This window comes from Olea europaea, unplaced genomic scaffold (genome assembly GCF_002742605.1).
Source record: "Olea europaea var. sylvestris unplaced genomic scaffold, O_europaea_v1 scaffold713, whole genome shotgun sequence".
Classification (NCBI taxonomy): domain Eukaryota; kingdom Viridiplantae; phylum Streptophyta; class Magnoliopsida; order Lamiales; family Oleaceae; genus Olea; species Olea europaea.
Window position 1 is genome coordinate 381,605 of NW_019265529.1, and position 12,604 is coordinate 394,208.

General features: G+C 32.4%; 1 protein-coding gene across 1 annotated transcript; it reads left to right on the top strand.

Annotated features, from left to right (window-relative positions):
* Nucleotides 1–1,670: 1,670 nt before the first annotated feature.
* Nucleotides 1,671–12,330, top strand: LOC111390755 (protein unc-50 homolog). Its single transcript, XM_023015860.1, has 9 exons — nucleotides 1,671–1,942; nucleotides 8,524–8,591; nucleotides 9,012–9,037; nucleotides 9,660–9,750; nucleotides 10,046–10,141; nucleotides 11,356–11,492; nucleotides 11,537–11,659; nucleotides 11,865–11,936; nucleotides 12,015–12,330. Exons 1-9 carry the CDS (start codon nucleotides 1,850–1,852, stop codon nucleotides 12,077–12,079), a joined length of 771 nt encoding a protein of 256 aa, XP_022871628.1. The 5' UTR covers nucleotides 1,671–1,849; the 3' UTR covers nucleotides 12,080–12,330.
* Nucleotides 12,331–12,604: the final 274 nt, after the last annotated feature.

The window sequence follows — 12,604 nt, forward strand, 5'->3', positions numbered from 1 at the left end:
AGGTGGTGGTCAGAAGTGTTGGTGGTGGTCACAAATATTTTGGTTATTTGTGACCAATAAATTGGTTAATGTGTAACCAATATATAATCCGTGACCAATGAAATCGATAAATCACGACCAATAATGTGTGATCTAAAAATTTGTTAGGTTGTGATTAATAATTTGATAAGTTGTGATCGAAAACTAATTTGTGATTGATTAATTAGATATTTTGCGACTATAAAATAAGTTGTAATTTGTAAAATTTGTGAATTGTGATCAATGAATAATATGTGACCTATCAATTTGATAAATTTGTGATCAATGAACAAATTGTGACCTATAAAATTTTTAATTTATGATCGTGAAATAATTTGTGACATAAATTTTTTTATTGCAATCAAGAATAATTTTATAATCAATTAATTTAATAATTTGTGACCACATTGTATAAAATTGAAATCTTATTATTTTTAATTAATAAAATATATTTTGATTTATCTATTTTACAAATACAATTGTATAAATCTGATTTTTAAAGTTTTAAACATTGCTTCTTAATTTTGAAATGTAGCATACTTACTCTCGTATATATGAATTTTTCCCTCTTGTGCACACTACTTTTAAATATCAATATGCTAAAATTAAGCTGAAGGTTTCATTATTCAAAAATCAGATATTTCATATTTAAATATTAAATATTATAATACAAATTTCATCCCAAATCTTAATTAATTTTTCCTCTCTTTTCTCTCCCTATATCTCTCTATCCCCATCTCCCCCGCCACATTAAAATAGCCCTTCTTGGGACGAAGATTAAGAGACAATTTCCCTTCATCTCCTCATCCGACGTTGAAATTACCGCCTCCCTCACAGTTGGAGTACCTCTATGCTAGCGACGCTATTACTCCCTGAAGCGACACAATTCCACCTCGCGTGCAGCGGTGCCTCAGTGCATCGTCGTTGCATATGCTACTGCTGCCTGCAGCGACTTCATTCCACTGTTGCTTCGATTGATGCTTCATTCCACTTCTCTGACGACTTCATTCCACAGGTGGTGCCAGCTCTCCGCTGGAGCTGCGATCGGTGGCTTGCATCGAAGCTCCTGTAGTGATGATTTTTGGGCTATGTTGATCGTGGTGCGTATGTTGTGTTGTGTTTGCATCTGTAGTGGTGCGCGATGCGTTTGTTGTTAGTTTGTTCGGCTGTGTTTATGTTGGTGGTGGCTGTGGAGGTAGTAATGGTGCAGGCTGTGGTTTTGTAATAGTGGTCACATGTGGTGCACACATTAATCTGAATTTGGTGTAGGTTGTTTGGTGATGCCGTCATCAGGCAAATTTATCATACTTACGGTTTGTTTGAATCCCATTATTTTTTAATAATGCATTTTAGAAGAGCACATTAATGAAGAATGTGAGGTAAGAAATAATTTTTTTTAAATTTATGTGTAATATTATTTTATTAGAGTGTGTGATTAAAAAGAAGAAAGTAAAAAAATGTATTTTAAAAAGAATGAGAAAAGTTTTGGAATCGAACAAGGGCTTACTCACCCATATATTCCTCGTTTGGGCTTATAGCTCATGTTTGAGAGACGAACAAGACGGTACAAGTGCTGTGAAATTGAACAAATCTTTGATCGGGCAATTGAACAGAACGAAAAAGGAATCGTGTATGTTTGAGTCGTTGCAACCCTCGGGCCTCAAACTTAAATGGGCCCATTCGCAGCTGAGCGAGAGAGCGAGAGAGAGACGAACAAGACGGTACAAGTGCTGTGAAATTGAACAAATCTTTGATCGGGCAATTGAACAGAACGAAAAAGGAATCGTGTAAATCAGAGAAGTGAAGAAGAATAAGTAGAAGGAACAAGAGTATGCTGCCTACCTCTTCATCAACAAAAGGGCGTTCGGGTTCTCATACCCGACCCAATTCTTTCCTCCCTCAGTACCTCCGCAGAATAATCAAGGTTCATTTTCCTACTCATACATACATGGAGAAATATGAAGCTGTTTAGGATTCTATAGATTTCATATAGATCTGATAATGATCCTACTCGTAAAATCTTTTGGAAGATGTCGCATAATTCGCATTTCACTGCATTAATCAACATCTCTGCGCTTATGCATTTGGTTATGAAAGATGAAATGTTTCCCAATGAGGAGTCATGTTGTTTATTATGATTTTTTTAGATGAAGGACGGGAATTTAGTGAATAAAGAAATGAATCCTTGATTCCCATGTGTTCCTGTTTATTTGCGTTTTTCCTCCTAGTTTTGTTATTTGTGCTTATTCAATTCTGGAATTCTGATATTTTGAAGAATTGAGATCGGGGGAACTGGTGCTATGGCAAAATCTGTTTGAACGATATTTTCGAGGGTGTGATCAAATCAAATTTTAATAGATTTCATAATATTTATAAATTCTCATGGATTTTATGGAATTCAATAGAATTTAACAAATTTCATAAGATTCTCAAGGATTCTATAGATTCTCCTGGATTTGTAGATTTCTCTATTATAATTGTATTTTTACCTATTCAATTGCCCAAAGCAAATCTTTAACTGAACCCTGTAAATAAAAAATAAAATAAAATAAAAAAATTAAAAAAAAAAAAAATTAAATAAAAAAGAGCTGGACCTATTATTTAAAGTTTATTTTTCTTTGTGAACCAAATTATGTCGGACGAGCAACTTTCTAATGAATATTATGTTGAAATATGCAAATTCTAATGGTTAATCTAAGTCCATCTACACATGTTTTTAGTTGCTTTTGAAATGTGACTTCTCTTGATTCCCATCTCCCGTGTAAGCAAGTTTATTTGTAATGTGATGATAAATTGGATACTGAAAAGTCAAGATGTTTTATACTAAAAAACCAAATTATCGTTTATTAAAAGAATATCCTGAATATCAGTTGCATTTCCCGTAAAAGAATCCATGCCAAGAGAAATCTTTTCTTGAACATGAGCTTGGGTCATTGTATCAAATGAGCTAGAATTCTCATGTTGAGTTCTAGTTTGCTTTCTGTAGTCTCTGCAGGGAATTCCTTGTTAGTTTCCATGGTACATGGGAAAGACATAATTATTAGATGATGGAGCATTGGTTGAATGATTTTGTTGAGTTTGTATGTATGCCTCTTGACTCTCATCGAACACATAGTCATCTATTGTAACTTGCCTCTTTTCTTCAACACCATATATTCTTGTATCTGATTCATTATACAAACTAATTGAGGTTCTCCCTGTAGCAGTAGCATTGCCAATTGCTATTCTTAAGTCTTCATAGTCAGGAAAGGTGTCGGTACGAAGGTGCCTTTGTTTTGGATGGGACTGTCAAAGAACAAATATAGTAAAAGATGATAAGTCATCCTTTATTGTTAGAGAATTATAATTTAATCCTTATCCAAAAATTATATAAACACTTACCTCGAAGTAATTATCCCACACTTCATCACTAGCGGTGAACTTTTTTGTGACTGGGTCCCAGCTTAACCCACTTTTTCCCACTTTTTTTGTAAATTACTGACATGTTAAAATTATTGGCATCCACTTTAACCCACATAGCAAGTGAAAAAAAAAAAAAAAAAAAAACGAGTTCTAACGCTGTCCAATAGGCTAATAGTGAGCCATGTGTGGTTATTAATTTTGCACAATAAACTTGCTGACTTTTCCACCCATCCTCTAATCCATAGTGGGGTCAGTGGCACCAAATGCTACTATTAGAAAATATATAGTTAATTTATGGCATGTTAAAATTCTTAAAATTTCTTGCTACCATTCAATTTTTGAGATAATATAAGATAAGAGTTCAAAACTAACTCTATAAGCGCAAAACTTCATTTTTTCAGTACCTTCCCTTGTCAAAATGTAACTCAGATTTGCTAAGGATGGTTCATTTCACTCTGCTTTGATGTTGTAAGTTGCTCAATGATTATATGTTAATCTTGTTGCCAACGAAGTTATAATCTAATAATTTAAATCCCATCCCAGATAATTTCGTAAATTTTTAGTATTTCATTAGTGCCACGCGTTTTTTACAACGTGATTTATACCACAAGTGTACCGTGTCAAGTTTTTTAATATAGTACTAGAGTTAGAGTGTCGAACCCACAGAGATTGTAATTCAATTTCCACCAAGTGCTATAATTATGTAGCTTTCACTTTATCTAGATGAATGAGATTTGGAATCAGTGCTTTAAATTAAATTAATATAATGAATGTGGTGACAAATTCAACAAATAAATGTAAGTTATAAGAATAATCAAGATGAGAAAGCCTAGGGTTGTTATTTTACCTCACCATCAATTATGATTTTCAAAAGTTTAGGGTGCGGTTCGTTTGTATTTGCGTTTTCTGTTTTGAGGGACTATTTTTGAATTATAGAAAATGTGTTTGGTTTGTCATTTTGAAAAACGGTTTCTTAAAACAAAAAACTAGAAAATGCGTTTGGTTTAAAATTTTTAGAAATTGTTTTATGACATTTATTCAATTAATTTGATTATTTAGTAAAAGATAATATTTTTAAGTTAATGCATAATATATATTTTAAATTTGGTGAATTTACTATTTTTTCTTGCTACAAAAATAAAATAATAAATAATAAATTTTTAGAAATTTTTTTATGACATTTATTCAACTAATTTGATCATTTAGTAAAACATAACAATTTTAAGTCAATACATTACCAAATAATATATATTTTAAACTTGGCGAATTTACTATTTTTTCTTGCTACAAAAATAAAATAATAAATAATAAATTTTTAGAAATTTTTATTCAACTAATTTAATTATTTAGTAAAACATAATAATTCTAAGCTAATACATTACCAGATAATATATATTTTAAACTTGGTGAATTTACTATTTTTTCTTACTACAAAAATAAAATAATAAATGTTAGGAAATTGTTTTATGACATTTATTCAATTAATTTGATTATTTAGTAAAACATAATAATTTTAAGCTAATATATTACCAGATAATATATATTTTAAATTTGGTGAATTTATTATTTTAAAAGTATTGCTTAGCATCACTTAAAAAAAAAAAAAAAAAAATCAAAAACGGTGTGTTTTGAGCATTTTCCGCATCTTAGGTTTTTTAACTGAAAACGCCCAAAATGAAAAAAATCGTTTTGCGTTTTCAGTTATAAAATTTTCATTGTTTTCAGAAATGCATTTTCGGAAACGAATGACCAAACTTATTTTGGGCGTTTTCGAAAACTAAAAATAGAAAATGGCTGAAAAACGGAGGGAACGCTTCCTTAGTTATCTCTAATCAGTTTTCCAGGTTTATAAGCTAGAACTCAATTGTATTTTCATCCCCTCTCTCGAGTGCTGGTTAGAAATTAATCTTAGAAATTAATTCCAACATCTCTATTCCAAATTAAAATCAATAATTTATCAAAATCCTAGTTCTTTTATGGAGTAAGCTTCATAAAATTTATGTTGTGTCAATATTATGATCATGCCTAAATTCCCCTCGAGTGCCGAAATTGACTAGCATCTACCCATTCAATTAGTGGCCAATTAATTGAAAGTATTAAAATCATAACATAAATAAATGCATATGGAAAATCAAATAGAAATAACTAAAATTAATCAATCCATATTCTCAAGTTTTGGTTACAATCAAAATCTAGATTAGATGTTTAGTTCATGATGGAAGAATTAAAACTAAACATATTGATGAATAACATAAAGAGAAAAAGAAAGAAAAACGATTTTGAAGCTTTAATTGAAATTTCCCCTGATGTTACTCAGCCTCCTTGCTTGATTCCTTGATGAATTGTGTGTTGAATTGTCTTTAATCTTGCCCCTTCAATTGTTCGAGAAAATAGGTCTTTTGAATGATATTTATAGTATTTTGAAGTTCTTGGACGAATTAGGGTTGAGTTGGGCCAAGAAAAGAGTCAAAAAACATAAAAAATCCTTTTCCCGCATATCCGGCGCCCAAAATGGGCGCTGAGGCTCCAACCATTCTTGTCATTTTTAGAATCATGGGTGCTTGGTGCCCAGTTCGGCCGAAAAAACAGACTGCGAGTCTTTCAGTTTTTTAGCATAACTTTTTCTCCCGATATCCGATTGAGGTGATTCAAGATGTATTGGAAAGATAACTCAAAGGGCTACAACTTTGCTTCAGATTTCATTCTCCGATTCAATCGTTTGCTATGTCCAAAGTAGGTCCCAATATGAGACGAAAACTCCGAAGCGTATCTTTTCGATTGGAAATTGATTTGTAATCATATTTTGGCTAAATTTGATTCCTTTGACATCTTTCTTCATCCAATTGACTCTTAACACTCTTGGATTTTCATTGTGAGGTTCAACACAACTTTTGATTATTTACATTTTAGTCCCCGAACTTTGAATCTTTTACAATTTGGTCCATTTTCTCCAATTTTGCCAACTTTTGTTTATTTCCTTCAATTTCGTCAACTTATATCACAACATTAAAGCACACATTAAAACGTTTTAAAATGCTCTCAAGGATAACAAAATAATGAAGTGGCATAAATATCATGAGTGTAAAGCACTCATCAATTAGTTTATGGGGAGCAGTCCAATAGGACAAACTGAAGAGAAACTTATGAAACTTTCATTCAGGACTTTACGGGAGGTACCAGCCTTAATTCTAGTGGCAGATGCAATGTAATTTGATTGGATGTCTTCTATAATGAGATATGGCTTGCTGGTACTACATTTGTAATTCCAATAAGACTACTCCGAGTGATGATAAATTACCTAGTGTTTGGTAACTAACTCCCAGACTTACCATAATTTTTATTTCTAATGAGATGAAGCAGGTTTAAGTGTGATTTGAAAGTCAAATTTTGAAACTGAAGCACATATATTGAAGGTAGTCAGTTTCTGGTCTTATGTTTGGGTTGGTATGGTTTCAATATTGTCAAATATACTCAATAAGATTCGATGCCTCCTGTTATACGAGGTTCTCTCATTATATAGAACTAAAATTACCACTAAATATGGTAGCAATCAATTATAATATTAACTAATGATAACCTATAATTTAAATATGGTAAAACTAATATATCTATATACAATACAATTATAATGATAATATAAACGTCAAGTTGTAATTTTCGACGATCTTCATAATCTTATATAACCTCATTAACATCCCCTTCAAATTGATGCTGGTAAAAGTATCATTTTGCAATCATGAACTGTTGACAGTGATAATAGTTGTGCCCACGAAGGAGAAATCCAAATCAGAGCAATCATCTACTAAAATTAGTAATGACAAGAGACCAAAAACAACAAATATTGCAGAAACAACCAAGAAAACGAGAGAAAATTCTAAGAAACAAGCTCTGATACCATGTCAAATATACTCAATAAGACTCGATATCTCCCGATGTGACAGGTTCTCACATTAAATAGAACCAAAATCACCACTAAATATAGTAGCAATCAATTACAATATTAACTAATGGTAACCTATAATCTAAATATGGTAAAAACAATCTAACTATATATAATATAATTATAATGATAATATAAACGTCAAGCTGTGATCTTCGACGATCTCCTTAATCTTATTTAACCTCATTAACAAATATGAACCTGGGACAGCCACCCTTATTGGACAATCCTTCCTTTCAAGTCCAATTGGTACCAGAATTCAATTTAAATTTCTCTCAAGGGAAAGGTCATGGTTCGAATTTTGAGGCTGCAATTGAAATTTGTGAGGGGTAATGGGCTCAAATTCTCCTAGAGTGTGGACGGTACATAAGTTAACGATTTGGGTATAGAGGTCGGTTTGTTACAAAAAATGCTCGTTTTTATAATGATCCAAGCTTCCAACCCGGCTGTTTTTTTACATTCTATTTGTTTTAGGAGGGAATCTTCCCTCTTGTCCCTCATATCTCTCTGTCGCATTCTTTAGAATTCGAACTCAAGACCTCTACTTTATGAGAGACTTAAGCTGAAACCTAGTGCCAATTAAACAAGTATTTCACATTCAAATGGCAACGCAATAAGTCTTTGGCAGGGCCAGAATATTGGAACTTTCAACATCTTGGGAAAACACGAAAAAATAATGAGAGGCTGATGTTTGATGATGCAACTTTCAATGGCTGATAGAAAACAGAAGGCATGGAAAGTTACACATAAGAAAATGATGTAATATTAGTGTATCATTATAATTCAGGAAGCATAGTAGTAGACTAGTTATTTTTAAATTTGGTATGATACTAATATATGATTACCAGAGATTCTAGGCGTAGAGTGCAAAGTGCCTTTGCATCGGCCATGACTGAACAGTTGAGTAGGCTTCAGAGAAAGTTGTCTTAACCATTGTGATCTTTCTGATCTTTTCAGTTGCTTTACTTTTTACCTGCGGACATGTCTAAATTTTAATTTGTGGACTGTCTATGTAGTATTGAAACTTGCATTTCTTTACTGGGTCTCTGTGATTGTCAGTATCCCGATTGAAGCAATGTGCTTTCTATCTCTCATGAATTTATAAATACATTGGTTTTTACTCTTTTCCTCAAATGACATCCATTTCTTTCGGTTGGCTGCAGTGGCAACAAATGGACATTGAATATACTTTTTGGCAAATGCTTCACCTATGTACCTCCCCGAAAGTGGTGTAAGTATCTGGATTCTAAAGATTTTAGGTGGCATGAGTTATTTTTCAAGTTTATTGATTGTGTATTGGATGGTCATCCAAATTTTGGAACACTAGTTTTTGCATACTGAATTATTCTTTTATGTAGCTTCCCTCTATTTAAAATGAAGAAGGCAAAATTGTTCAAATAAAAAAAAAAAAAAAATGAAAGTTAACTTTTACATGAGGATTGGAAGCAAATTGTCTTTACTTTAAAAAAAATGAAAGTTAAATTTTTTAAACAAGAATTATTATTATTGATTTTGCATACAAGTTGTGTTACTGGTAATTTTCTATTTGTGGTTCTTAAAGAAAAATAGATGTCCTGATAATTTATTTACAATATTTTTGAGTTTCTGATGATAATTCTTCATGTCGGCATGTATGATGAAATGGGTGTAGATATCAACACACGAAGTACCATAAGCGTAAGTGTTCTTTAATTTTTCCTCTTTTAGTCCACATATATACTTCAGTTTTGATAATTATGTTGCCATCTTTTTAAGTCAGTGTCTCTATTTGCTATGCTGTGCATTTTGGTCTTGTCATCTTTAAGCACTAATATGTCTAAAGATTTTCAACTTACAGAATCCTGTTCATTGAACATTATAATCATTGCATTTTTCTCTCAGTAAACCGATAAACTTGGTATGGTTCTGGATGAATGCCACCATAGACTTTGTGAACAAAATAAATTATGCTTGTCATCTTTTCAGGCCTTAATTCTAAACCTTAAAAGAAACCATGAAAGACATATACTGCTTAGCTAGTTTATAACTAGAACAATTCGTTGGGCACTTTTGTTGATGTGATAGCAGTAGCTTTAGCCTAAGCACATATTTATGTTAGACCTTCTGAACCATGTCTATGTTATATGAGTTTACACTTTTCGTAGTTGCTTCAAGTATATTTCATGATTACTGAGTTTCTTGTTGGTTTTCATCTTTGTTTTATGACTTCCACTTATACTAAGGGAACAACCAATTTGATAGATTTGACAGGTCTGTAACTCACAGAATTCATAATTGTTCTTATGTTTCTTTGTTGAAGAAACAAAGAACCAATGGGCACGTGATGATCCTGCTTTTGTTGTGATATGCAGTCTTCTTTTGGCAGTTTCTACAATAGCTTATTGTGCAGCGTAAGTGTCTGTGAACTTGCTTTCTATGGTGAATTTAGCAATGTTGTTATTGACAAGACTTGTAGGAGGTTTCTTTTGGTTATATATTAAATAATAAGAGAATATTTATGAGTGAATTCTTAGTTTTGATACTTAGGACATTATGTTTGCTTTTTAACATTTTGAGGTTTTTGTCAGAAAAGTTTCCATGTCATTGTCCTTCTAACTTGTCCAGAATGTTTCCTTTCACCTACTATATAGTATTTGTGCATTAATTCTGATCTTCCAACAATGTGCTATCTGTCATTTGTTTCAGGTATGATCATAGTGCAGGACATGCTGTTTTTGTAGTTCTTTCAGTACTGCTTTTCCATTTCCTAATAACCGGGACAGTTTTGGCTACATTTTGTTGGTAAGGACAACTGCTGATATGTATAAATAGATTAAAAGTTATCACTGCAAGTACCCTTCTTACAATCTCGGTTGGTTTTAATTTTAGTTTGTGAAACTGTAATTTTGTCATAATTTTATGACTTGGGCGATTGAATTCAAATTAGGAGAACTGTTTACCCTCCTTCTCTAGGCCATTCCAGTTTAATTATGTGACAATTCAAGTTAAGTTCTATCATTTTATTAGGAAAAAAATGAGGGAGGTCCTTTTCCCATACTCCCAGTGGTAAAGGTCGAGTGCAGAAATATTCTACATTTGCAGACCGAGCTGTGCATACTTGGATGGTAAACCCCATAAGAAATGCTGTTCCATTATTTGAGTTGAGGTTGATTGAAGAATGGAATTAATATGATGCAGGAAGCAATTCTAGTGATTTTATCTTTTCCAAAAAATCTAGGACTTGAAAGTGCTTTGGTGTAATTCTGTGCAACGTTGTGGAAGAAGTAAAACTGATTTTCCTGACCATACACTTAACTTAATAAGAGCCTGTTTGAGCTCCATTTTGTTGTAAGAATGTATTTTGGAATAGTAGATTGATGAAAAATTGTAGTTAAAAAATAAGAAAAAGTTTTTGATTTGTGTGTGATATTATTTTATTAAAGAATGCATGGTTGTAAAAAAGAGAGAGAAAAATGTGTTTTGAAAATAACCGGGAACAAACAAGGTCTAAGTTGGGAATTCCAGATTTAGGCCAAAAATTGCTGAATTTCTTCCCTAGGTCTCAAATTATATTACTCTGGAACGTTAAATACGAGGCACATTAATTATTCTCATTCTTTTTGCTATATCAAGAATGAAATTTGCAGGTTAAAATTTATCATCATGGAATATAAAATAAATTTTAGATGATAATCGAATTAATGAAATTTCAGGTAGAACCTGGATCTTATCCGTATTTCTTTATGGATTAACACGATGTGCTTTTGGACTTGAACTTGTCAAACATGTTGGATTTGCATAAACCACCAAAAGCTTGGAGCATCTGGAGTTGTCCTCATGTCAAGTGTATTTTAACTTGTTGATCTGGAAGTGCCATCCTCAGAAGTTTATTGAACTAAAAACTTAAGATGATAACCTTGCATTTATATTTGGTCAAATCGTGCATCATTTGAGAATAATCCTTTGCGATTACTTAAGTTGGCAAAATTGAAACTTATTCAGCAAACTTTATGCAGGTTCTTTACAAACAATTATCTTCGAGAAGAAGCTCCAAACAGCCATGTGGTGGAGCAAAGGGTAGAGTGGCAAGTTCTCCTCTTTTCCCTTCCATTTTTTGACATCTCCATTTTATTTGATAATATCCTTATTTACGATGAATGGAGCTTTTTTGCACTTGTTGGGAAAGTCACACTTCTATTGTGCATTATTTTCTATCACCTCTTCTTGTAGCTCATGGTTTTGTTCCTGAATTGTTATCAAATTTGCTCTTCATGGTGGCTCTTTCCTACTATCATTACATCAATTTTTTAGGCTATGATGGTAAGATAGATTTTACCTGGAGGACTTGCCTTTCCATTTGCTAATATGCTAACGTACTAGGGATTTTATAATTTATTATATGCTCCCCATTTTCTCTGATTTTGGGCTTTCGGATTTTCTGTAAAAACACAAAAAAATTCTCTTGCCGAAATTTATATATGCTAATAAATTTTCTTTTGGTGGTTTGTCTTCTCCAATGATGCAGTATTGCCCTTTTTGGAGAGAACGACTTTATTTCTATATCCAATTGGCATTGTCATAGTCCTTTCCCCTATCTGTAAGTATCTCAATACCCAGTTTTTATTATGAATTCTCTTCTTTTGCCTAGCATTTGCACATTTTGTCTTTCTTGCAGTGATATTGAGCGGCTTCAATCCATCAAGATATTTTATGGATGTGTTCTTCAGTCGATTTCTGTAGATACAGCTAAACATTGATTCTGAACATGACACAAGGAGATCCAGTAAGATACTCTAAACACGTGATAGTTAAATGAGCTCGTTTGCTGGTTCTCGTTCATTTATGCACAAGGGATGGTCATGCCATGGGGAAGCTTCAGTAGGTCTGATTAGGTCTTTTGGCGGCTGAAAATATTGTAATTGAGTGGAGGATTTTCTTCGAACTGAAAATATTAATTAATGGAGTCATTTATACAACCACTGCGTTTTTAATTCTTCTTTACCTATTTTAAATATTAACCTATACAAGGGAAAAAATTGATCTCTTGATTGTTTGTGTTGATTACAACTAATGATGAATAGTATTATCAGATGATAAATGAGAGCTGTCAAATGGCAGCATTTCTCGAAGCTTAAAATTGTGTTCTTCGTGTGAAATACTCACTCTTGATTTGTTCTCTTTCCAATTTTTAAATTAGCTCCACACATGGGTACAAATTTCTGTTCTCTCTCAATGCCAAGTTTCTTGAAGGAAAAAAATTGATCT